The sequence below is a fragment of the Octodon degus genome, unplaced genomic scaffold, assembly GCF_000260255.1.
Source record: "Octodon degus isolate 3935 unplaced genomic scaffold, OctDeg1.0 scaffold00114, whole genome shotgun sequence".
NCBI lineage: Eukaryota > Metazoa > Chordata > Mammalia > Rodentia > Octodontidae > Octodon > Octodon degus.
Genome location: NW_004524690.1, coordinates 6,563,284 through 6,589,865, shown reverse-complemented (window position 1 = coordinate 6,589,865; position 26,582 = coordinate 6,563,284). Strand labels below are relative to the sequence as shown.

Below are 26,582 nucleotides of genomic sequence, written 5' to 3'. Positions count from 1 at the left end.
CCGGGGATTGAACTCAGGCCCTTACGCTTGCCAGGGAAGTGCTTATTTTGCTGAGCCATCTCCCCACCCACCCCCCATATTTCCTATTTTTAAACACTTAAAATATGAAAAGCTGTATCTTCCCCATAATCTTAAGTATTGTGTTTTTTTTGAGTTTTTGGGTGTTGTTGTTGTTGTTGTTGTTGTTGTTGTTGTTGTTGCTGTTTGGTACTCGGGACCTTACACTTGTCAGGCAGGAACTCATGCCACTGAGCTGTATCCCCAGCCCCCTTAAGTATTCTTTACATCTCTTCCTTCCAAAAAAAAAATTGTGAGAATTTCCTTTTAGGTATAAAAAAAGGATTTTGTTGCTTTTCACAGTTTGACAAAGTTTGACTTTTTCAGGTGGTGTATCTAGACCATTTACATGTAAAATAATTACTAACAGGTTTAACTAAAATCTACTGTCTGGACCATTGTTTTCTGTTTAGTCCATCTGTCCTTCATTCATGGAGAAGACACTATGAGGGCATATGGACTTGTGTTCGTGGGTCTCATGGGTTTGTAGACCCCAGCTAACTCACAAATAAAAATTTAGTTTTTCATTTAGCTGATTTTTTTTTCTTAACAGCTAATATGATGGCCCACAACTTCCTTTATGTTCCATTAAAGGTGAGCTCATCTCACCCTATCTTTCCTTAGAGTCCAGATTTTTTGCCCTGAAACTTCAGCTTTCAAAGAGCACAAGAAAAGTTATATTTTAAGAACTATCCAGTTTCTTGTTATTTTGAGAATAGCTCCCTCTCCAGACTTTACACCCTAGTTGCCCTGTCTTAGTTTGGGCTGTTATACTAACGTACAACCAACTGGATGGTTAAAAACAAACAAAAAAATATATTTCTCATAATTTTTGGAAGCTGGAAATCAGAACCTACAATGCTAGCACAACTAGTTCCCAGGGAAGGCTTTCTTCCAGGTTGCAGACAGCTAGCTCTTCTTGTATCTTCACATGATAGAAAGATAGCAAAGAGCTCTCTCTCACACTGTTCTGTTTATGAGTTACTAAACTCATTCATGAGAGCTCAGGACTCCTGACCTAATTACCTCCCAAAGGCTGACCTGAAAATGCCATCACATTGAAGGTTAGTATTTCAATATATAAATTGGGGACAGGGTGAGTGGACAAAACATTTAGCCCACTATATTCCTCTTATGCCAGTTTTAAAGGTCATAATATCAGGATGCTAACGCAATTTAATTTAAATACGAGTGCTTGCTTTGGCAGCTCATATACTTATATTCATATTTAAACACTTAAATATGAAGTCTCCTAAATGTGGTAAAATTCTATTCTCAAATGGAGAATGGTGGGTAGCAAGTAAATAAATAAATAGATAGACTAATGCTCTAAAACCAAAAAAAAAAAGTATGTGATTCCGAAAGGGAGTTTCTAAAGGAAAGGGGGAAAAAAGGTTTTTAAAAGAGAATAAGAGATACAGTGGTATATGAAATGTGGTTAAAAAATGGTTTAACAAGATGGGAAGATTAACACAACTGCTAAATTAAGAGTTATTTTGTTAGGTTTAAGATTTCCTGCCTACTGAACCATCAAAAGTAGTATCTGGATGAAATAAAAAGTATCAGCCACAAAACTCAAGAGGTTGCGAAGTGCTGACTTTTTGACAGTGTCGTGTTTCTTCCAGATTACTCCAGGAAGCAAGGCGGCGGCGGCCAACCTGTGTCCTGGAGACGTGATCCTGGCTATCGATGGCTTTGGTACAGAGTCCATGACTCATGCTGATGCACAGGACAGGATTAAAGCAGCCGCACACCAGCTGTGTCTCAAGATTGACAGGTGCTCCTTAGTGATGGCTAAATTTGATTCTTTTTTTTTTTTTTTTTTTTTTTTTTTGCAAGAGAACCTGAATCAGAACTATAAATAGTTTCATCCTCCTACTGTGAGTGCGACAGGACCTGGCATTCTTACTGGCTTTTATATATCAACCATTTTATTGTTCACTGCAGTCAGTCAGTCTAGCAGTTCTGGGCAAATCATTTTGAGAAAGAATTCTCTGGAGTGTCAAAATAGTAGAAGAGGCCCAATGGATTATTTTCTTTCTTTATCAATCCAGTTAATTGACTATGAAGATACTCATCCACTATGTAAACACAGAACAATATGACTAATCATTCTGTGGCTCTCAGTGTGGTAAAGAATGGAATGAAGGTGGACATGGTGACACACACAGCACTCGGGAGGTTGAGGAGCAGGATCTTTGTGAGTTCAAGGCCAGCCTGGTATACAAAGTGAGCTCAAGGCCAGGTTGAACTGTGTAGTAAGTCCCTGTCACCAAAAGACAAAGAAAAGAAAGGAATGACATGTAAAGATGTTCCTAAAAGAAACTTGACTCACCCAAATGTGATCATGTTAGAATTCATTGTTAATTTCCTGTTTGTCACTGGCTGTTTTGTACAGTATTCAGCTCATAGGATCATGAGGTATGCTAATGCATACGTAGGGACTGTATTAGATACTAAAATATTTCTTTTTTTTTTTTCTTTGCGCAACAGGGGTTTGAACTCAGGCCCTTGCGCTTGCCAGGGAAGCACTTATTCCACTGAGCCAGCTCCCCAGCTCCCACTAAAATATTTCTGGCAAAAAACAAACAAACAACAACAGAAATTCAACTCAATTTCTTATCATCAAAGTAAATGACATCCACATTGTATTTCCTTTTCTTTTATGGAGATGCTTCCAAAAGGATGAAACCCAGCCATGAAAATGATGACTTGGTTACAGTGGTTGTTTGCATGTTTGTCCTGTTGCTACTGTATTGACAATTTCTGCTGTTACAGAAATCAAACAACCACGGTGTTGAGGAGTGAAACAGTCTCTTCCTTATTTATGTAGAATCTGTACTTTCCCCAAGCACACAGTCCCTTAGGAGCCACAGGGTCCCAGACAGACACAAGAAAAGCGTTAGGCAAAGCCCAGTTCCTTCATGCCAGCAGCAGATATCCATCTGGCCAGTCCCTTCCTGTCGCCTGTGGTGGCCTGGGTAGGATAAGAGGGAAGAAGGGGAAGCCTAAGAAGTTTGCAGGTACCTGCAGGGTGATCGTCCAGAGTCTCCCTCTTCTGTCCTATTTCCCACATACATACAGGCCACCTTTTTCCAGAAACTGCCCAATGTATTCTGGGTAGTCTGGGTGCATTCCAGATTCTCCCAAAGGATATTAAACAAGTAAGAATAATTGGATGGAAAAATCCAGAATAATAAGCAAAAAATAATCCCTTTTGCTTAAATTAGTAAGGTTTCCTAGTATTTTCACAAACATACTGGGAAATTGAAGTACACTAAAAGTAGAAGTCCCAGTTGAATTGAAACTTTACGAACTTTATTTTCTTTACAGGGCAGAAACTCGCTTGTGGTCCCCACAGGTATCTGAAGAAGGGAAAGCTCATCCTTTCAAAATCAACTTAGAGTCAGAACCACAGGTATGAATTCTGGAGTAAATGATATACTCGTTGTATTTCCTTTTCCTTTAGGGAGATGCTTCCAGAAGGGTGAAGTGGCAAACATAAAAATTGGAGCAAGTCACCCGATGAGGTGGTGGTGTGTCTTTACTCTGAGATTAATTTATATGATTCATGTTTTCTTATATTGAGAAAAGATTTGTATACCTAAGGGACCATCTTGCTAAAAGGAAGCATGTGCTCATCAAGAAGACTTTAGCTAAGTCCACCACATCCACTAGCTTTTTTCATTTCTTATGGTAGACTTCTGCCAGATGGTTATGAGGTAATCTAAGAAGTTGAACTTGTTAAAACAAAGCAAAGCAAAAATAAGCTCGCCCATTTAAAGCAGGTGTCTCTAATCTAACAGTGATTGTGAAGCTCCATCCTTCAACTCTTCACCCAGATCTTCCTGTACATCCTTTATTCTCAATTCTGGCCTTTTATAATCAAATTTACCTCACAAAAAAAAAGATTTGTATATGTTATGAGATATTCTGCCTGTGCAGAATTACAACAGATAAAGGATTTTCCCTTGAGGCAGCTCAAACTCATGAATTAATTAATCTAATAATCTGATGCTTTTCTGACCAAGTCAATATTCAAAAAGTCTAAAAAAGTCAAATCTATCCTCATTGTGACATACTGAAAAACTCTAGTTAAAAACAGAGTTTTAGAAATGGTCCTTAGAGAAATGAATTTAATATCCCTTTTGAAACCAGTTTTCCTACTAAGGGGATTAGATATTTCCAGTGTATATTTTTTCTGCATATTTTGAAAAAGATGAACTGAAAACATTTACAATTCATGCTTTGGCACTATTCCTCCTTTCAGGATCAACTCCTAACTTGTCCTTCTCGTATTCTACTTGTCTCTATAATTCTGATTTTTTTACAGATTACATAGATGTAGAATAACATAAGTGCAAGTATTTCACAGGGATTCTCAAAGATTTAAGAAAAATTAATATGAGCAAAAAGCTTGGTACATTGAGCTGTTCATATAGTTATTCATGGATCTCATTAATGGATCTGTTCTTATAGCTCTTCATGGATCTCATTAATGGATCTCATTAATGAGGTACCCCTCTCCTCCAAGCTAAAATACTGGCCTCTCTGGTCAGTGAAGTCAGAAGCTGCATATGTAACAAGGCTTCCTACCCTCATCCCCATGTATTATAATGAAGGCTGCCATATACATTACTATTATATCATAATGGGGATTCCTTCCTTATTAATGTTACATTGCTCTTTACAATTACATTGCACCAAAGCTGTATATTCAGTTAAAATACAATCATCCCAGAAGAAGAAATATGTTGGATCATCTTTTGAGGGAATGAATCAGTAAGATTCTTTTCCTGGACTTTTAACTAAAGGGAAGGTACAGACTGAACCTAAAAACCACAAGGAGTAGACTGGGGAGATAGCTCAGTGATCTAAGTGCCTGCCTACCAAGTGCAAGGAGCCGGGTTCAGTCCCCTGGTATCTACCACATGCCATGCTGGCCCAGCACTGAGCCTGCTGCTGAAACTGGGCATGGTAGTGCATGCCTGTAATCCCAGTGCTGGGAAGGCTGAGACAGGAGGATCACTATGAGTATCATCTGCATAGAGAGACCCTGTATGAAATTAAACATACACACACACACACACACACACACACACACACACACACACGTAGCAAAAGGAGAGTAAAACAGGCCCAGAGGGGATAAATAAGACAAATATTGGTCCAGGGAGATGGCTCAGTGGAATAAGTGCTTCCCTAGCAAGCACAAAGGCCTGAGTTCAATCCCCAGTTCTGCAAAAAAACAAAACAAAACAAAACAAAACAAAACAAATATTCATGAAAACAGGAACCAGGTGTCTGTTCTTTCTCCTTTGCCTCTCTCACACATAACTCCTGTAGACACTCAAGGAAAGGACTTGGAGGCTTGAAAGATACAGTGAATTTAACATTGGCCAGAATCAGCCTGAGAATCTGTTCTGAAAAACTGTTCTACCATCACCTCCAGCTGTTACTCTGTCAAAGTGACCCTGAAGTTGAGAGGGATATTTAGGTCAGGTAATCGACAGATAAGCAAATGAACAGGATGGGTAATTCAGGTTGAGCATCCCTTACTGGAAATGATTTTCGGATCAGAAGTGCTTTGGTTCTCAGATGTTTTATTTTTTAATATTTTCACATACATGAATGAGATAGTTTACATATGGGACTGAATTCTAAGCATAAAAGTAATTTTTAGATATACCTCATGGCCTCATAGTAATGTTACACAATAATTTAATGTGCCTATATTTTAACTTCAGTTCATCTCTTGAAATTGGGTATAGAATTCTCCACTTTCGTCATTACATCATTGCTCAAAAAGTTCCCATTCTGAGACATTTCACATCTCAGATTTGGGAATGAAGACTATTTAGTCTGTAGATATAGTGATTTGTGATCTGAATGCTCATGGCGGCTCATTCTGGCGTGGTAGGTGGCTTAGCGAACACTAACGCCTCTAGTCAACAGTTTGATGACGGAAAGTCTCTCATGACAAAGCTGTCACCTGTATATGTCGCTTTGCACTTGTGCATCATTTGTATAAAACCTACTTTCTCCCTCCTACACCCATCAATTCATCATGTAGAGGCAACACAAGAGAAAAAGAGACTCTCTGGTGCTTAAAAAAAATGAAAAGAAACATAAGTCTCTGACACAGATGTTTATTGACTACCTAAATTCTTGTAATCTCCACCACAAATGGGGTGGAATTCTGTGTTTCCTTATCTACACACAGCACACATACTGTACTACACCCTATTCACAAATTGTTTTTTTATTCAAAATGTCACCTAATTTTGAGACCCCACTTCCTCAATGTGAGATGCAAGGTATGTCACCAAGAAGACAGACTTGATCAAGTATCAAGCCCCAGTGATGCTTACTCATGGCACCTCCTAAATCTGACCTCTAGAAGAAGCTCCTTTTGCAAATCAATGGGCAATGACTTATGGCTATGATTAGCCATATCATAACCCATTCTTATGATTATTTTAAGACTTGGATTGTAATTTTTAAATATTCTAGTCTTTTTTTTTTGGTAGGACAGTTTCAACAATTAACACATTGCATACATTTTTCCTAGTGGTTAATTAAATATTCTAGTCTTTTGTCAATCATATATTAGCCCATATATCCTGGATTTAGGAGTTGAAAATATGAATATTTATGATACTATACTTTTGGGGGGCTTACCAGGGATCAAATTCAGGACCTTGTGCTTGCCAGGCAGGTGCTTATGGCTCTGACCTATCTCCCTGGCCTCTTATAGTATAAAAAGGTGAAACAATATAAGTACTATAGCAATCAGAAGGAGCCTTTGAAAATTCCTTTCGCTTGAGCCATGACTGATTCTTACCGGAATCTTTTTCATGAGGCCCATGTATAAAGGGCACCAAGAGAAGAACAGTTTCAACACATTTCCTAATGAATAGAATGACCTCTATTCCTGTGAGACTCTTAGGCCAGATTTGTAAATCACCAGGTCACAAGATTTGGTATTTCAGGGCAAACATTCTTTGTAAAAAATAGCTACATTTCAAGGGATCCCTTACTATATGAAAATCTCATGGCATGAACTACAGGATGTGTGAGAAAGCTCAACAGTGACTTTAACTTATAGAACAAGAGTAGAGGGAAACCAAGTTGCAGTTATTTTTAAGGACAACAATGGTGCATCAGTGTGAGAAGCAAATGCCATTAATATATTAAGCTTTAAATTGCCTTTGCAGATAATTAGTAAAACGCATGAGCGTTACAATACTTGAGTTCTTATGTCTCAACTGAAGTCGAATTTTCATTTTTGCAAGTATTGTGACATTTGCTTTTAGAATAGAATACTTTTTCACTTAAAATTAATTTAAACTAATTTGAAACTAAAGACAAACTGTTTTAAACTAATTATCTCTCTATTGAAAAGGAAAATACCACATCCTACCATTTAAATATAGCCATAAATAAAATACTAATCTATGTATTACTGATGTTTCCCCTACATATAGATTCGTGCTTGGGGATTTTGTCTTATACAGTTATAGCAACAATTGATATAATCTAAATTTTTTCATCTTACCACATTATCACTGAGCATTTAAATTTTAATTTTATGAATTTAGACTTCAATATTAAGCTGAAAGGGGACCTGATTTAGATCAGCTCACAGCAGTGGAATAAATTCCTTCTGTACAATCCTGGAGAGTTTTTAGTGAGTGTACACATTTTTCTAAATAACATATTGCTTTAAACTAAAGGTATATAGCTGGTACTTCTTCAAAGCTTACATTCTCCAACAAACTACTACTTTCATTTTTGTTTAAAGTTAGTTGAGGGGCTGGAGAGATGGCTCAGTGGTCTAAAGCACCTACTTGGAACAAGCTTGGCAAAGCACAGGGACCGCGGTTCAATCCCCCAGCACCACATGCCAGCCAGCTGCGCCCCCTGGTGGGCTGAGCTGGCCACACACACACACACACACACACACACACACACACACAATAAATGTTAAAATAAAAAAAAATTATAAAGTTAGTTGAACAACTTAAAGTATAATCGACCTGTTGTAGTAGAAAAGATGCTTTGCAGAAACAATTTGTCTCATTTTTTAATGTATTTAGTACAGGATCTACAGAGTCTCACTACACAGATCAGACTAGTTTTTTTTAATGTATTTTATAATTCATTTCTAAGCAAGGATGTTCTCATCATTTTCACATAAGTGACTGCATGTTTGCAATAGATTTGATAAGGGAGATGTTCTTACAAACTCACAGTTTATTTTCATAAAATTAATCTATAATGTTCTGATAAGTTAAAAGCAGCCTACACAAAATAAACTTTTATTTTCACCATTTCCTCCAAACTCTACCTCATGAAACATAGGAAACGTTGAAATAGATCATTGGAGGAAAAAATGACTTTAAGGGTGACTTTATTTTTCATCTAAGGAATGAATGTAAGGAATGATTGTTTATAAATGATAAGGATGATTTAGGTTTTTTGGTTTTGGTTTTGTTTTCACCAGGGATCAAACTCAAGACCTGCAGCTTGCCACACAGGTGCTTATGCTCCTGAGCTATCTCCCTAGCCCAAAGATGATTTTTAAAAAGTATTTTTTATTGTGTCTTAATCCAATATATGTTCACTTCATTTTCTTTTATTTCCCTATCATTTTTATATGAAAAAATATAAATAGGGAAAGAAAAATAAACTATGAATGAAACAAACTTTTTCTGATTGAGATAGTAAGCACTTGAATCTTTATCTCAGATTGTATCTTGAGTCTTTCTCCAAGTAAGAAGTTGAAGGTGGAATGGCTTTGAATGCTGTCACTGTTGCAGTCATTAAAGGAGACCATCGTCAATAATTGCATTCTCTCAGTATCACAGGTTTCTGTCAGGTTATGTAGCTTTCACTGTGGTAGCTGTATTAGTTGATCAACTCAAAATAGTAGTCCTTAATATAAGCTCCTATCATTGAAAAATATTTTTAAATTGTTATCTTGAATGATTACTTTTTGAATTCCTAAGAGATAACACAAAGCCATATTTTTCTGGGAAGAATAAACACAAGAGCTGGACTATGTTAACTGCTATATAAATTTTTTACTGATATTTTCTGTCACTTGTGATTTTTTCCCCAAAAAAAGTAAAAGGAATTAAAATATGACAGTAAATATCTGACTGGTTTTGTCTTTTGATTCTGTTTGACCATCAGCAGTGATGTAATGCTTGGATAGAACGTCCCCTCTTTGTGCCATGCTTAAATCCCTTGTTTACCTTGGTTGAATCTACTTCATTGTGCTTCAGGGAATGACTCCAGAATCCAATCAACTAATGCTTTGCAAAGCTTCTGTAAAAATATTTGAATGCTGTATTAGAAATACTTCCTTTTATGACCTGAATGGAAAGTAAAGGGAATTTCTGTTAACAAACTGTACAGCTTTGGCTTTTGCAGTCTGTATAACCAAAACTGAAAATGACCAAAAAAAGGAACTTGAAACTGATTATGTGTTGCTATTTAGAAGTACCACTGGAGACTGTGTGCACAAACATTTTCAGAGAAGTCGCCTCATTTACAAGACAGTCACCGTCCACTTTTGTGCATAATTTTAAGACTAAGAAAAGAAATAAAAACAGAAGTTTTTTTCCAAAACACCCATCATATTATTTTAACTAATCATTTAAATTTAAATGTTTTATCAAGATTTTTAAAGCACCTCAGTACTTTTTTTCTTCCTTTTTGTAAGAAGCTGAGTTCCACAAACCTTGAGTAGTTCAGTCCTGCCTGATTCACATTTTAATTAGCCTGAAAGATACAGAACCCACCAAAACTAAATTAGGCAATTAGCCTTCTGTCTTCTTTCATGTCAAAAAGAATTACCAAGACTTGAATTGTGACCATCGATATTACTTAAAATTATTTCCACTTCACTTTTTCATGCCATAATAATCATGGCTAGTTATAATGGTTAATCATAAGATACAGCTAATTCAAGTTCATTATTAAATCAATTAAAACAATCAGATTGTACCACTATGGAAATGTTTAGCTGCATGCACTCGTGCATGTTCTAAAATCCAAGGCTAGAGCATTTCTAAAGCTACACTTTGTTGTTTCATCATTGTGCAGCAACAATCTCCAACCAGCCAACTCCTTAGCTGTGAGCCACTGCAACAGAGGGAAAAAAATCAAATGAACAAGATGTCAATCAATTCGGTTGCACTGTAGAATCATGGGCTAAGCTGCATTCAATTCAAACTTTCTTCTCAGTTTCACAATAATGCCTGATCTTTTCATAATGCCTGATTCTTTCTTCTCAGTAAACACAAACTGTCCCAGGTTAATGGTGCTCTTTACCACATCACTGATGCCCAGATATCAAGAGATTTGGGGTAGCTGGAGAAGGCTCAATAGGCTAATATTGGAACTGTACACCTTCTACCCTGTCATACAACGTAAAGAAAAGTGGACTGTGCCACAGGCAGGAAAGATGAAAGAGAGAATGAGTAGAGACTCCCTACTCAGGAGAACCAAAAACAAAGGGTTTTTCAGCCTGGGTCTTTACAGAAAGGTGGCTCATGTTCTCAGACACAAGAAAGTAAGAAAAACAGGTAGTATCTCTACAACAAGAGCCTCTTTTTTAAATTTCCTCCTCCCCCTCCTCCTCCTCCTTTTCCTCCTCACCCTCCTCCTCTATGTCTTTCTTCCTCTCTTCCTCCTGTCTCCCCTTCATCTCCTTCTCCTCTTTTTCCACCTCTTCTATTTCCTTCTTCCTTCTCTCTTACATTCTTCATTGCGTTCTGTTTCTTTCTCTTCTTCACAGTTCCTTCTCTAGCAGAAATGCACCATGCCACCACTCACTCATCTGCAATGACCAGAAGGAAAAAAATGATGTCAACACAAATATTACAGAATTACAAATTTTAGAGAAAATCCTCTCTGTCCAGTGACATCTCAAATAATTGTACATGTTTGTACTATTTCAAATCTGTTGACATCCCTGGAAGTACATTTACAGTAGTAAATGAAGTCGATATGAATGTGAGAATAACACACTGTTATAGAGATTGATTGTGCTACTTTTGCCAGTTAGATTCAGGAAAAGAATCAGCTTGGGTGTACTATAGCATTCTCTTCTGGTATTGTGTGTCTCTGTGTTGCTTAAAAAAACAAAAAAAAAAAATTTAATGCTTATACAACATTTTACATATATTCAAGGCAAAAAGCACTGTTTTTACACTTAAAAATAATAATGTAGGTTTTTCAATCATTCAGGTATGTGTCAAACTCAAGATTTAAGGCTCTGATGTGTGGTCCTGTTCCTAAAGTAAAACTCTTTTATGAATCACACACATTACTTGTCTCTGATGTACTAACACCTAGAAATAAGTAAAATGAAAAGTTCTTTAAAAGCACAATATGAAATCATCACAATAAAAAGCCACGTGTTTTTACATATGTTATTCCTACTTTCATAATTTTTATTTTTCAAAAATTAGCATGATGCCTGATTTTAATCTTTATAGTGCTTTTTATGTTATTTTGTTTTGTTTTTGAGACAGGATCTTGATATGTTTACCCAGGTGGGCTAGAACTTACAGTCCTCCTGCCTCTGCCTCCTGAGTGCTGGGATTACTGTTGTGGATACTTTTTGGAAAGAAAAATTTTACCTAGGTTAGTTAAGACAATTCAATATAGTTATTTACAAATGTTTATTCTCCTGTTTTAAGAAGTAGCAGAAATTTTGTTAAGCTGCTCATTCATAGAAAACACACCTAAGTTCCAACTGAGAAAATCCAAAGTATAGCTATTTTTTTCTGACACAAACTTTCAATACTCAAGTGAGTCATTAGAATTTCTTAAAAGTAGTAAATAAAGTCAGTAGGGAACAGATGTGAGACATAATGCCTGATCTATATTACAATATTTTAATATGTTTAATTCTTTTCAATCATAACATTTGGTAGATCAATATAGCTTATGTGAATTTCGAAGAGAATGGTAGAAATAATTATCCCTAACTCCTCCCTTAATCTTGCCATTAACCTGGTGTTGGGTAAAGATGCCTTTATTAACAGTAGCCGTGCTGTGAGTTTTGCTCTTTAACAGTGTGCACATTCTGTGGCTGTGTGTATTTTGTCTGCCATTGTACAGGAATTCAAACCCATTGGTACCGCACACAACAGAAGGGCCCAGCCTTTTGTTGCCGCAGCAAACATTGATGACAAAAGACAGGTAGTGAGCGCTTCCTATAACTCACCAATTGGGCTCTATTCAACTAGCAATATCCAAGATGCGCTTCACGGACAGCTGCGGGGGCTCCTTCCTAGCTCACCTCAAAAGTAAGTACTGGACTCTTGGTTCTGCTCAATGTGCGCTTAATGGTGACAGTATGATTTCTTTCCCTTTCAGAAGTCCAGCTCTTGTTGTTGCCTTTTTATTTTCCTAAAGGTACTATCAGCTTTTTATTTTAAAAGACAAGCATCTAGGAACATGGTTCCGGTTGTTCTGGAGTCAGATCAACCAGTTTCTGAGGATTTAGATAAAAAGGACAAATCACTCTGGTTCTATAATCACCCTTCTTAGCCATGTCAACAGCTAATGGTATATATTCTCTCTGTACAATTATCACTCAACTGTGTTGTAAAATATTAATTTTCCACTGAGGGACTTCTTTAACCCTTTGTCTTCACAGGATGTGAACTACTTTGAACACAAGCACAATATTCGGCCCAAACCTTTCATAATCCCAGGCCGAAGCAGGTCATAAACCCTGAGATTGTGAAGTTTGATGTGCATGCTCCTTTAATCAATTCTTACTAATCACCAAGAAAAGTAACTTCTAGATGTTTGGAGTGAACTTTTTCATTGCAAGGCGTACTTCAAAAGCAAAAAGAAACAAATGCACTAAGCCAAATCATCTCCATTTCTGTGAGTAAATACAGACCAGATCATAGAGCTGTGAAATTGAGGCCATCCTCGTGTATATTTATAACTAGGACCTGCTGCTCTGAGGATTCTATCCAGAGCACAGTGACCTCTGAGTCCAGCAGACTTGCTCTATCCCAGGTCAGGAAAGCCCTTCCAACAGGGACAGAAACAGAAACCAAATTCCATCAGGCACACAGAGGCCCACAGGGCACACGTGAGAAAGCTGGTGTCCTTATGTATTTGGCAGACCCTGGTCATCCCACTTTAGTACCTGCTTCTCAGCAAACTATCAAATCTCATTAATTTTAACCCTTACATAAAAATAAACTTTCGTTTTTACAAATACTGGCAAAAACAAAAAAAGAGTCCCCTTAAAAAGAAGCTTTTTTTACTTGATTGAAAATGAACATACAGTAAGAGTTAGGAGGGAGGCAAGTGTACTGCGTACCCCAATGAACAAAGGTATAAAATTATAATACTAATAAACCAAGTCTGATTTTTCGTCTATCAACCAGATAAAATGATGATTTCTAGATAATCTTTTTCATATATCTCTAGAAATTGAACCTCAGTATGGAGAAAGGAATTACAGTAATGTGCCGTACTGCTACACTGGGCAGAAGCAACTTCAGAAAACTTCAAAGCCATTACTTTAATCTCAACTAGGTAACTTAGAAGAAAGAAGTTGGTGACTAGGCCAGACTGATCTTAACAGGTCAGGAACAATGGATAATAAATCACATCCAGTTCCAAACTGGTAGCCAAGGGTAGGCTAATTTTCCAAGCATGTTTTACTTAACTCCATTGTTTAATTTTTTTTTAATTTGTACGTCTTCAGATGGGGTTTGTAAGTGGCCATCACAATTTTTGTCATATCAGATCCAGAAGAAGCACAGGCGTGGAAGAACAGGAGAAAGTGGCTAAGCGGAGACTGACGCCCCTACCCCACCCCTGGGAGATAAACACTGTCTACACGGTCCCTGTCAGACTTGTTCCACATTCCCGACCCCAGAAACGAGGCCAGGATAGAGGAATAAATACTTAGTAAATGTGCACTGGGGCAAAGTCCTAGACGCACCAAGTAATATTTCCTCAGTATATGGTGAGAAGAGTGGGGGTGGGGAGGCATTAGCCCTCCCTCGTCCTTGCCACTCTCTGTACCTCCTTTCTTCTTCCTTTTGTTCAGTCTTTGGTCCCATTCTGTCTTCCTCTGCATCTTTCCCCCTTTTTGCTGTTCTAGTTTGAGGTGCTTCCCCACACTATCACACCTTCAATAACATAATGATACCATATTAAATGCTAAAATGCTATTTTGCTGCTGAGCCAAATTCCTTCCCAGCCAGGCAGGATGGCACACATTTGCAGTCCCAGCGCTTGGTAGACTGAGCCAGGATTGCTGTGAGTTCAAGGCCACACTGAAGTGCATAGCAAAACCCTGCCTCGAAAAGACAAAAGAAAAAAGACTTTCACAAAGAAGTATCACATAATTATATAATTATTAGTATCCTTGTGTTCTTTTGAATTTAATGTGACTGCAAATCCATTAACTCCCACCTATGACTTCAGGATGCTTGAACCAAGGCATACATTAGAGAAATATATTCCCTGCCTTTGTTTTAGATATTTCATTTTTAGAAAAATTCAGAGAGATAGAGACCTGTATCTATAATTCTTTTATGCCTCCATTTTAACTTAAAATTGTGCTAAGGACAAGTCACTTGCAAACTTATCATTTAAAGGTCTCTTTTAAAAAGCTGAATTTATAAGAGAGGAGAGCCGGGGAGACGGCTTAGTAGAATAAGTGCTTGTCTGGCAAGTGCAAGGTCCTGAGTTCAATCCCTGGTACCTCAAAATAAAGAAATAAACAAGAGAGGAGAAAAGTAATCAGAAATAGGCAGATTTACTTTAAATATAAAAAGATGCTTGTGCACTAATGCCGAAGAATCATGAAGATGCTTCTCCACTCCTTTTCTTTCTGTTCCCTCATACCATTTCCTTGTTTCAAGCTTCTTACCCTCTCAGAATGATACTTACTCTAGGCAGAATTTGGAAGGGCTGCATGCCAAGCTACTACAGCACTGTTAGTGAAGAGCTTCTTTAATCAGAAATAAAGTGAAATACTAAATTTCTACTATGTTCATCTCCCTGAGGTTTTACTACTAGCACCAGTTCTTTTCATTGTTTGATCATAACTGAAGCATTCTTTTTATGGGTAAATCTGTAAAACTGAGGCTATAATAAAAACATATACAAGCCATTAAAGATCCAAGTATTGAAATACAATTCCCCTGTGACTTTTTGGAGAACTTACACATCCAGAAGCTTACCCCAAAAAGCCTGTAAACACCTTAGAGAAGTCAGTTCTCTGTGAAGGATGCTGGCATGAAGTAATGGAGTGAATTATGTACCTTACCGGTAGTCTTTCCAAGTTGCTGAGTCTGCCTTAAGAAATCTCATTAATACCTATATTTCCAAGTCACAGGAATAGGTCATGGTGACCTATTATGATAGCCACTGTGGCTGGAGTCCATGAAAGCTATGTTATTTAAAATAGATCAAGAGACCATTTTAAGTTGTCCCAGAAATTTATAAAAGTTCATTCTTATTTTCTTAGGGTTTGTTTTCCATCGCCTAAAAGACATGAGACCCTAAACAGCATGATAAAGGAAGTAGGAAACAGAATACCCAGCTCTTGCTTCCTTCAATTTATATACACAGACATGCTGGTAGACAAGAATACTAACATCAGAAAATGATTAGTATGTACAATCACAAAATAAGGCATATCTGTAAGTTCCAGAGTGATGCTAGCATCCAGCACCTGCCTGGTAGTGAGGTCAGAGTAGTTCTAATGTTGGTTGAATTTGTTCACTATTTTGAGCCCAAATTCAATTTAATAGGCTTCATTACAGTTAGGCCTAATCAGCATTCTCTGGCCTAAACTGCACTACAACTGCCAATTAACTTCTATGCTTTTATTAGATGGAGTCAATTTCAGGAGCCAAGTTAATGTTGAGCCTCCATAAATGGTAAAGAAGGTCACTTGGCAGCTTGTCATGTCATTTAACCAGTGTACAGATTAAGTTTCAAACAGATTCTCAACAGCCAGAAAATAAAAGAGCAAGTCCATTATTCAGGCTGTGGAGGTAACCAAAACAGATAGCACAAAAGATTCTTTAAAATGTTTAAATCCATTTAGAAACAGAGACTGCACAAACTAATGAGGCTGCAACATGGATAAAGTAACAACACAAAGACACACCGCTGCCCCTCATCTTTCTCAGTGTTGCTGTCCATGTGGAGCTGAGGTTACCATTAGGAGCCTTAGAGAGCAAATGCAGAAATGGGGTGGAGCTGCGAGAACAACGACCTTGACCTTACGGAAAGCACACCGTGTGAATCTGCTCCGCCTTCAGGGCACAGCAACACTAGCAGGCATGATGGAGAGGGACAGAAATATTAGGATTTCTTTTTGCTTTGCTTTAAATGACTGCTTTTTAAAATCTCTGAGCCTATTCCGTTTTCCTCGCAGAATGTATCTCTCATGCTGCACTTAAAACGCATGTAGCAGGCTGAGGTGTAGCTCAGCAATCGAGCAAGTGCTTAGCATGCATGAGGCCTTGCGCTCAATCCTTAGCATATACAAATAAATATACATAAACATCTGCACTTGGGATTAGCTTCCTACCCGGTTTCATAAAGAATATGAAATCTCTCTAGTTTTTAAATTTGCATGCCTGGCCTTTTTGATATTTTAATAAGACCCTATAACTAAATTTTTAAAGAAAATGAAAAATATGCATGGAAATATATTTGTGCTTCCACAAATGTACATGAAATCCCTATATGGAAAGGAAATACAGCTTCGCCTGGTGGTAGCAGCCAGTCTGAGACTACCTTTTTTGTTCTCTAATTATTACTTGCAAGGTAACAAGCATTTATTGGCTGTGTCCAGATCCTGTTGTAAGCTACAGAAGTTTTATTTTTAAATAAAAGAATAAAAATATGGGCCGGGGAGATACCTCAGTGGAATAAGTGCCTGCCTAGCAAGTGCAAGGCCCTGAGTTTGATGCCCAATACCACAAAAAAATAAATAAATACCAAATAAAAATAAAAATATTGAAGCAGTAACACAGTAATAAAATATTGTCAAAATAGCCTTAACACATAATCTTTACTTAATCACCTACAAGTAGCCAATTACATTCAGTTAAAGCTCAACTACATTCTTGAAATGTACTTATTTTAAAATGTTCCTCTAAACCTTTGATTGGATCTCCATGCTACACATTAATTTAGCATTTGTAAAGGATCACTCATTAGCATTTTAAATATTGTACTTCCAAAAATATAAAATGATGTCCAGCCAGTGTCATTTTATCAGTGATATTGTCACCAATAAAGTTATTTGGCCTATTTTTTTAAAAAGTGAGGATAGCTGTATTTTATCTACTTCATGTGCAATTTTTTATATAAGTAACCCTTAACTTACCTAGTACAATAGAGCCAACAAATGCAATAGTACCTGCATCTTTTAATTTTATTAAACTTTCTTCAATGATGAATATTTAAACATCACCCTTTTTTAAAACAAAGTCTAGGCAGTATATTAGTTCATACAATTTACCTCTCATTTTTTGTCTTCAATTCCGTTTAACCTCTCTGTACTTGTTCTCTGTGTCTTCTGGTTCCTCGTGTCATCGCTGTGTCACGTGGTCACTAACACAGTGGATGCAGCACGCCCTCCGGTATTGATGGTGGCAGTGGACGTAGCACCCCTTCTTCTGTCAGTACTCTTAGTACAATTTGTCCAGGTGACTTGAAAGTTGCTGCTAAGATGGCCCCTAACATTCCTTTGGAAATGGAACTTCCCGGTGTGAAGATTGTACATGCTCAGTTTAATACGCCTATGCAGTTGTACTCAGATGACAATATTATGGAAACACTTCAGGGTCAGGTTTCAACAGCTCTAGGGGAAACTCCCTCAATGAGGTAATATGAGTCTTTCTGAACCGTGGGCATGTTAACTAAACACATGGGCAATGTCAGCTTTCATGGTGTCTCTTTATCAAAGTCTTAATGGAAAAAAGGTTATGGGAAAAGCTTTAAAGAAAAAATACTGAAGGTTTATTGCAAATATCTAAAGTGATGATAAACATGATTTGAAGAATTATCTATATAGAATAATGTAGGAAATAGCAATAAAATGAAATAATACAAGGATGAAATGTGCATATAGTTTAAAAGCAAGTGTGTTTTATAAATATCTGATTTAGAACTTCCTAAAAGTGATTTATAATCTAGTATATCCTATGTATGTATTTGGGGGTCAAAATTATGGAAGAAGGTTGGGAGGGTCAGAGGACTTCTTAATAAGATGATGCCACTTCTATCTTCTAAAGGAAATGTGTGGAGAGGTAATTATATTTCCATTTAAAATGTTTGTCTTGAATAGTTTTATACGTAAATACCTCAGGTCATTAATGTGTATGTTTAATTCCCTCTGACCTTTATTTTTACTTATCTCTTCTATATTCTGAATCTTTGCCTCAAGAACTTGTGCCACAAAGTTTTTCTTTTTTTTTATGAAGTTTTTTCAATTAAATTTATTATAGAATAAAATCATATTACTTCTTTCAATATTGCAGTACCACTGGTATTTCAATATCACTTTTTATAAATTGTTGGGATGCTTAAGAGCACTATGTAACAATATTATAAAAATATCTCTGGATGAATACATTGAGTTAATAATATTCCTAGATCACTTTTCAAAAAATTCCATCTAAACAAAATGGTTGTTTTCAAAAATAAACACTTAAAAATATATGCAGGTAACTATTATTTCTAAACAGTACAGTTAAATGGCATAAAGTAATAAAGTATTAAGTGCCTGAGAAGTACTATTATGACAGTATTTTATTCATTATAAATATATTTATAGGAAGCATGTTAAGTAAAGCTGCTATTGTTGCTCTTAATGAATTTTAATGTGGCTATTTTAGAAATATAAGATAATCAACTTAATACATATAGAGCCCACAAAAAGTTTGCACATTCCTGCAGTTTGCTATAATAATAAATGTCTGGAAGCTAATAGTTGCCACTTTGAGCAATCTTGTAATTGTAGAGGACAAAGGTAACTTGTATTAATCTCATCATGTCTCAATAAATTTTGTATTAACATAGTTATACACATTTTTCTTTTCCTGATATATACATTTTTGAAGGAGTCTGTTGATAAATGTTTCCACATATTTTCAAAGACTGACAAATTGAAGTTTATCAATTTATAAGTTAAATGATATATCAGTTAGTTCTAGGACTTAAAATAATCTTAAAAACAAAATTAAGCAATTTACTCTTAGTTTAATATCAAAGGTGAATCTAAAAGCTAATAACATTGTCAAGAAACAAATAAATAAAATTTTCATGCCTAATAATCAAACTGGGTTTACTCCTGCACTATCACATGTATATTATTTTTTCCTGAGAACAGTTAGTGTCTTTCATAAGATGTTTGTGTTATAAGGCACAAGTCTTACTTTTTTTTAATTACCATTTTTCAACAATCACTTTTTAGTCATTGTGGGACTTGGGACTCAAAAGTATTCTGTCCCAAGTCAACAGTGCTGATGTGATCCCTAGATTTATGGCTCAATGACATTTTTAAGGCATCCCATGTGAATTCACATTTTATTTAAATATTCACTTGAAAGTAAGTCCCTAGTCAGCACTGCTGTAAATGTGCTGACAGCGGCCTCTCCATGCTCCTGAGGGTGTTTCACTTGCCATCCTTGTCTCTCAGTGAACCTGTGGCCTCAGCACCCCCTCAATCAGATGTGTACCGGATGCTCCATGACAATCGGGATGAACCTGCTCAGCCTCGCCAGTCAGGCTCCTTCCGGGTGCTCCAGGAACTGGTGAATGAGGGTGAGCATGCGCATGCGTCTGCTGGCACGTAATTGATAGAAGCCACTGAAAGGATGGAGGAAAGGGAGGGTGGCAGACGTGCTGGGGATCAAAGTCTAAATATTGTTTTTAATCAGGAATCAGGGATGGTGCCTTGATTAGGAAAAGAGCCTCCGGGACGTGTTCAAGTAGTCACAAAATGCAAGCAGTCATTAAAAGGCAACAAAGACAAATTCCGTGAATCCTAAGAACCACTCTTAAACATATATTACACACTTTCTCAGTCTCCCCCAGCACTTCAGGGTATCATCAACATCAAAGTTAAAAAATACCATAATGAACCTTTACTGTGTGCAGAACTCTATGTAAAGAATCTCATGTACGTTATCATTTAATTTCACAAAGTCACAGTGAAGACCAACACATGAGAATCTGATATACAGGGAAAACGGGTTTGTACAAGGCCACGTGGACCCTAAGAAGCAGAGCTGGGCCTCTGGCCCGTTCCTGCTGTTTCTTGGGCTTAAACGCTTACACCTACCTTTTCACCCTTACAGATATATATATATATTGACCTTTAAAAATAACAGAAAAATGCAAAATATCTCATAAGCATGTGCATAACAACAAGAGGAAACAAGTATTGATGAGGATATGAAAAGGGGAACCTCTGAGCACGGCTGATGGAAATGTAAAATGAATGATACAACCACTGCAGAAAACAAACTGCTAGTCACTCAAAGAAGATACACAGAGAATTCACACATGAGCGAGCAATTCCCACTCCCTATGCCCAAAACTAGGAACTCAAACACATACGTGTACACCAGTGTTCACACTATTCACAGAGTCCAAAGTTAGAAAAAAGTTGAAATATCTATTGACAGGTAAGAGAAGAAATGAAACAAAATGTGACATGTACCACTCTCATTCAGCCTTAAAAAGGAATGAAATTCTGATACATGCTGTGCCACAGATGTACCTTGAAAACATGCTAAGTGAAAGCAATCAGACAAAACAGGCCAAATATTGTTTGGTTTACTCATAGAAGAATCTATGTCTATGTACAGATATGCATAAATTCAGTTCTTTACTACTCAGTCTTCTATGTTCTTTTTTCCCTTTTAATTTTCATATGAACTTAAGAATAAAATCTAATTTAATTAAGAAAAGAAATCTACAATAGACAAATTCATAGTGACAGTGAAATAGAAGTCACCAGAGGCTGTGAGGATGGAATGGAGAGTTATTATTTATTAGGTACAGTGTTTCTATCTGGGATAATGAAATAGTTCTGAAAGTGGATATTGATAATGGTTGTGTAATACTGTGAATTACTTAATGCCATGGAATTACACACTTAAAAGTCGTTAAAATGGTAAAGTTTAGCCAGTGTGATAGCATACACATGTGTAACTCCAGCTGTGTGAAGGTTAAAGCAGGAGGATCACAAGTTCAAAGCCAACCCGAGCAACACAGCAAGACCTTGTCTCAAAATAAAATTTTATAAGGAGGGGCTGGGAAGCAGCTTAGTAGTAGAGTACTTCTCTCACATGCCCAAGGTGCTGGGTTCAATTCCTAGTTCCACCAAAAAAGAAAAAAGGAAAGCCTTGTGTATATCTTCCACAATCAGAATGAAAATGAGAGATAACCTCTGCTGCTCTGAGCGTTTTACTACAAGTTCCTCCAACAATAGCAAGACTGTTCTAAGCAAGTCTATTTCAAAAGCCTCTTTTGCAGAACCGAGTCTCTGCTGCTCTCATTGGTCCCACTCCTTGGAAAATGATAGTGCAGATGCAACTTCAGAATTCCTTAGGTTAAAGCACACATTTTGTCCCTAAAATACAAAAAAAAAAAAAAAAAAAAAAAAAAAATACGAACAATTTAAAAAATAAAGTGCACACTTGAGAACAGAAGCCTGGTGCAGACAGGAGCCAGCTGTCCCCTCACCACAAATGGAAATTTTGTTTTTCAGATGACCGTCCAGCGGGGACTCGCAGTGTGAAGGCTCCTGTAACCAAACTCCATGGTGGAGCCGGTGGCGGCGCTCCAAGGATGCCACTCTGTGACAAATGTGGAAGCGGCATTGTGTATGTCTCATTTTTAAACCAAGAATTCACTTTAGAAGGCATTTCCTCTACTTTAAGACTTATATAGAAAAGGCAATTATGAAAAACTTAGATTTCTATTCATCAGTTTGAAACACAATCTTTTTTTTAATTTTATTGATAAACAGCAATGAGACAGTTTCAAATCAAATCGGGAGTACAATTTCAACAAATAACACACTGCATATATTCTTCTTAGTGGTTAATTGCTGTACAAGATGCGGACTTGAGATCCTATTTACAAACACCATTAGAACAAGTCATTCTATTCATTAAGAGAATGCAACTATATATCTATCCTAACCACTTTGAATACACAGATACAAAATGGACATTCATCTGTATACCCTATTTTTTCTAAGTTCCGTTATTGAATATTATAGGTGTGTAAACTCAGCAAAATATTCCAAAAGAGTCCAGTAGACCATAATAGCACTGGGTCTTCTGTTTAACTGGTAATGTCATAAATTATTGACCTGAGTCCCCCACAGCTCAACATAATAGCATGACTTTACTTCCTATATTTCGTCTTCATACTTTTCTACTGGATGGTTAAGACCAAGGTAAAGCAGGACCTGTGCAATAAGAGTTGTAGCTTTTTGGTCTGGGAAGGTCAGTGAAATGCCCTCAGGATTTACCCTGAGATCCTGTACCTCAGATTGTAGAATCTTTGTCAGTGTCAGCCATGTGGATGAGTCACGGCCAATGCTTGGCCAATGTGCTCTCTGTGAAACACAATCTTCACTTTTAGCATGTTTTAACCAACATTCCTTAGCTGTAAATCCAAACTGACATATAATGGAAATCAGCAATCTTAACTTTACTCTTAGATACACCCTTGGAGGTGGAGGACACTTGCCCAAATGTGTATTTAAAACTTTCCAGGAATCATGATTTCACTTTAAAAAGTACCCCCCAAAGCCCTCCCTTTGTGTGTGTACAATCTTCAAATACTTCCTTTTTTATATAAACACAGGGAAGCAAACAGGAGTCATCAAATAATAAATCAAAACATTATTTTCGTCCAATTTCTTGGATCACACAAATAAAATACTTTCTACAGTCCACCTCTACTTCCACTCCCTTGGACTTGCTGTTTAAATAGCCTCACTTGTTATTCTAATCTTCGCTGAACCAGATGATTTTAATCTCACTGCTGGGCCTGTCCTGCGTGGCCACTTCTCCACCCTTTCTTCTGTTCCTCTACCTCCAGCTAAGAAACTGAGGTAACGTCTGCCCAGTTATCCAGGCCACAGTGCAAGGAGGAAGTGGGGGAGGACCCTGGTTAGAACCAAGGGCGAAATGTGGGGCAGGAGGGAAAAGCAGGGCAGGGGGCACGGCAGCAGAGAAACCCTCAAAAGATACAACAGTTCTCAGTGTCTCCAAAAGCAGTTGTTGTTCCTGAGTCGGAGTACACTGTTTCCAAAGTCCATCCAGCCCCTGAGAACGGAGGGGCTGGACCACCAAAAAAGAAACTCAGCAAAGGGGCCTTGAGCTGTGGAACCCCCGCTGGGTCAAAGTCTGACTCCCTTCGCTAATCTCTCTTCCAAACAAACTGGGCAAAGGACCCTACTCTTGTTATATTCGTCATTTGTTTGAAAAGCTATGACACAGTCACACAACAAGGTCAGAGAAACACGGGGAGCTCCTTAGCTCCTCTTCCACTCCCCCTGGCAGCCCCTCTTCAGTGAGAAGCCTCGCAGCCGCGGCTGTGTCCTCCGATAGTGTGCGCCCCTTGTGTGTCCCTTACGCTGTCTCTCACTCGGCCTCCTTGTTGTTGATCCCAACAGGGGCGCCGTGGTGAAGGCGCGGGATAAGTACCGGCATCCCGAGTGCTTCGTGTGCGCCGACTGCAACCTCAACCTCAAGCAGAAGGGCTACTTCTTCGTGGAGGGCGAGCTGTACTGTGAGACTCACGCCAGAGCCCGAACAAGGCCCCCAGAGGGCTACGACACGGTCACCCTGTACCCCAAAGCTTAGATCCTCTGCAGGAGCGAGCTCGCACGCACGCACGCACGCAGGCACACACGCACGCACGCATGCATGCACGTTTACATGAGAAAGGTGTGAGTGGCTCCTGACGGGGGAATGGCAAGCTGTGGACGCCGACTCTACAGCCACGGCTTTTAGACATTCATTTATCATGCTGTGTCCCAAGGAAAAGAAATGGAAGGCAAATGTCTGCTCTCTAACGAAAGCGTGTTTAACTATGTGTTGCAACTGCTTTTATCTTTGGTGATAGCAATAATGACATTTAAAGCAATAATTTGTGTATGTCATATGCCACAATTGACATTAGTAGGGTGACCAACCAACGTGTAAACATCAAGATATCAGAGGGATTCCATTGTTGTTCTGTGAGAAATTGATTTTTACAATTGTAGATATACGATACCAAATATAATCTTGTATTCTGGCATATTTTAACTACTATAATGCATGTCAGGGAGAAATTCACAGGATTTCTCTAGGCTCTTATCCAAGCAACTGTATGCAAAAACATGTAATAAATACATGAAACATTTTTAAAATATGTAATGAAGTAGTGCTCAATGAATTCAGTTAAAGTCATTATTTCCGTGAGAGGGCTCAGTCATATCTTGGCATGCACATTGCCAGCTCAATATTTTAAGAAAAAAAATATATTTTAAGAAATATTTCTTTTAAAAAAAAAAAAGAAATATTTCTTTGGTTTTTTCGCTTGAGGTTCTGGGGATTGAACGTAAACACTTCACACTGAGCTCAGACCCCAGCCACTTTTTTATTTTTTATTTTGAAACAAGGTTTCCCTGGCTGGGCTGGGCTTCAATTTGAAAGCCTTACATCTCAGGGTTCCAAAATGTTTACATTTGTAGCAAGTGCCACCACTCCCAGCTCCTTTAGTTTTCATAATTCCCTATTTCTCATGGCTCCAAAAGATTTGCTGATAGGAAAAAAATTAATTTGCTAATTAATGATAATTCACTCTCTTTCCAACTAAAGTTGTATTTTGGTTTGACATAGGCTTTTCCCATTGAAATGCCTCTTTCAGATAAACATTCAGCCCAAAGTCTATCAGGCTTTCTCTACATGCTCAATGATTTACCAATGCTGCCTCCTCCCCAAGGTGACCATTTGGGGACCTTCTAAAGGAAACAGGAGCTGCTTCCTGGTTTCCTAGGGTCCTGCTTATGTCTACTGCTAAAATCCATAGCTCTACTTAAAGTCTGTCTTCTCAGCATAGTTGGAGCCAGGCAACAATGCCCCCTTGTCCACCTCAGAACTCTTAGCTCAGCCCTTCAAGGAGAGACAACTCCTCTGCATCACAGCACGAGCTGTGTGCCCTCTGCCCTCTGGCCCAGATGTCCTGGTGGGGGGCTCTGCTTGGAGTTACCCTCTTCCCATCAAAGGTGGTCCCATGACTTACAACTCCTACCTGTTTTCTCTGTTGCTCACCAGGGATGCATGGGAACTTTCAAAACTGCCCTTTAGAAGTTCAAAGCCTGGGGAGGCAGCAGGGCTCAGGGATGAGGGCCTTCTGGAGCCCTCTCTTCCCTACCTTATCACACACACATGTGCTGCCAACTGGCCTGGAACAAGGGTCCTCCTCCCATTGGGACACCAGCTTTATTACTCCACAGTTCTTCCAAACTTAGCTAAAAATTTCTGACCCCCAATGCCCCAGAGCTCTCACCCAGTGAGAGGAGCCAGAGTATCTACCGGGCTCCTTTTAAGCATTTAAGATTTCAACCCTCCACCAAAACATAAATTTATTAAAAATATGAAAAAAATAAACTATTAAGATCAACGATACGAATGTATGCAAAATACAATGATTTTTATTCAGTGGTTATTTTCAAAAGTTTTTTCCAGGAAACTTAACAGTTTGGAAGCTGAAACTCAGATGAATGGTAACTGACTTTGAAAACCAAAGAAAATTAACACCCAAAGTAGCAAAGGAGAAAACTAAAAACCAACCCAATTTACTCTGCAGAATCTTAAAAGATTAAGAAAATTAAAAGCACCAGACACTTCTGGACGAGAGGATAAAGGTGGACTTATCCTCAGAAGCTATTTAAGCACTTAGTCTCTAGAGGTTTCCCTTGCACACTACTGAGAGAGGATGAACTGAGAGTAAATGATGCAAGAGAAGTCTATATATTAGACATTATATTAGCCACAAACGTACAATGTGCATTAGACATTAGATGGTATTTTCTTAAAATTATAATTCAGATGTAGCAGAGTATATAATTGACTCTCCAATTCCAGATTTAGAAATGAAACATTTTATAGTAAAAATGAAATAGCTCTAATCTCTAATTTAGGTATCTTAGACTATATCACAAAGGTTTGTGAAGCATGCTCCTTTTTTGACGATTCAATCTACAAACTTAAACATAGTAGATAAATTAACTATGGAGATAGTAAATAAAAATATTCATTTGCTATATGTAAGTTGTTTTAAAATGAAAATGGCAGTATTGAAATGGAAAGGAATTAAAACTTTTTTCCTTAGAAAATAGGAATTTTTTAATGTATTTGATACAAGGTCTCACTATGCAGCTCAGACTCATAGTGATCCTCCCAGTCTCAGCCTCCCAAGCACTG

General features: G+C 37.7%; 1 protein-coding gene across 3 annotated transcripts in view; it reads left to right on the top strand.

Annotated features, from left to right (window-relative positions):
- The window catches only part of Pdlim3 (PDZ and LIM domain 3), a 33,464-nt gene extending 8,934 nt beyond the window's left edge, over window positions 1-24,530 (top strand). Inside the window, exons 2-8 of one of the 3 annotated variants that reach the window (XM_023699609.1) lie at window positions 1,683-1,834; window positions 3,391-3,475; window positions 12,737-12,804; window positions 17,701-17,964; window positions 19,781-19,905; window positions 21,860-21,974; window positions 23,783-24,530. In XM_023699609.1, coding sequence (XP_023555377.1) covers window positions 1,683-1,834; window positions 3,391-3,475; window positions 12,737-12,804; window positions 17,701-17,964; window positions 19,781-19,905; window positions 21,860-21,974; window positions 23,783-23,972 — 999 coding nt within the window. In that variant the 3' untranslated portion in view covers window positions 23,973-24,530. Of the gene's footprint in view, window positions 1-1,682; window positions 1,835-3,390; window positions 3,476-12,195; window positions 12,384-12,736; window positions 12,805-17,700; window positions 17,965-19,780; window positions 19,906-21,859; window positions 21,975-23,782 lie in introns of all 3 variants that reach the window. The other 2 variants (XM_023699610.1, XM_023699611.1) reach the window with 2 other exon arrangements.
- Window positions 24,531-26,582: the final 2,052 nt, after the last annotated feature.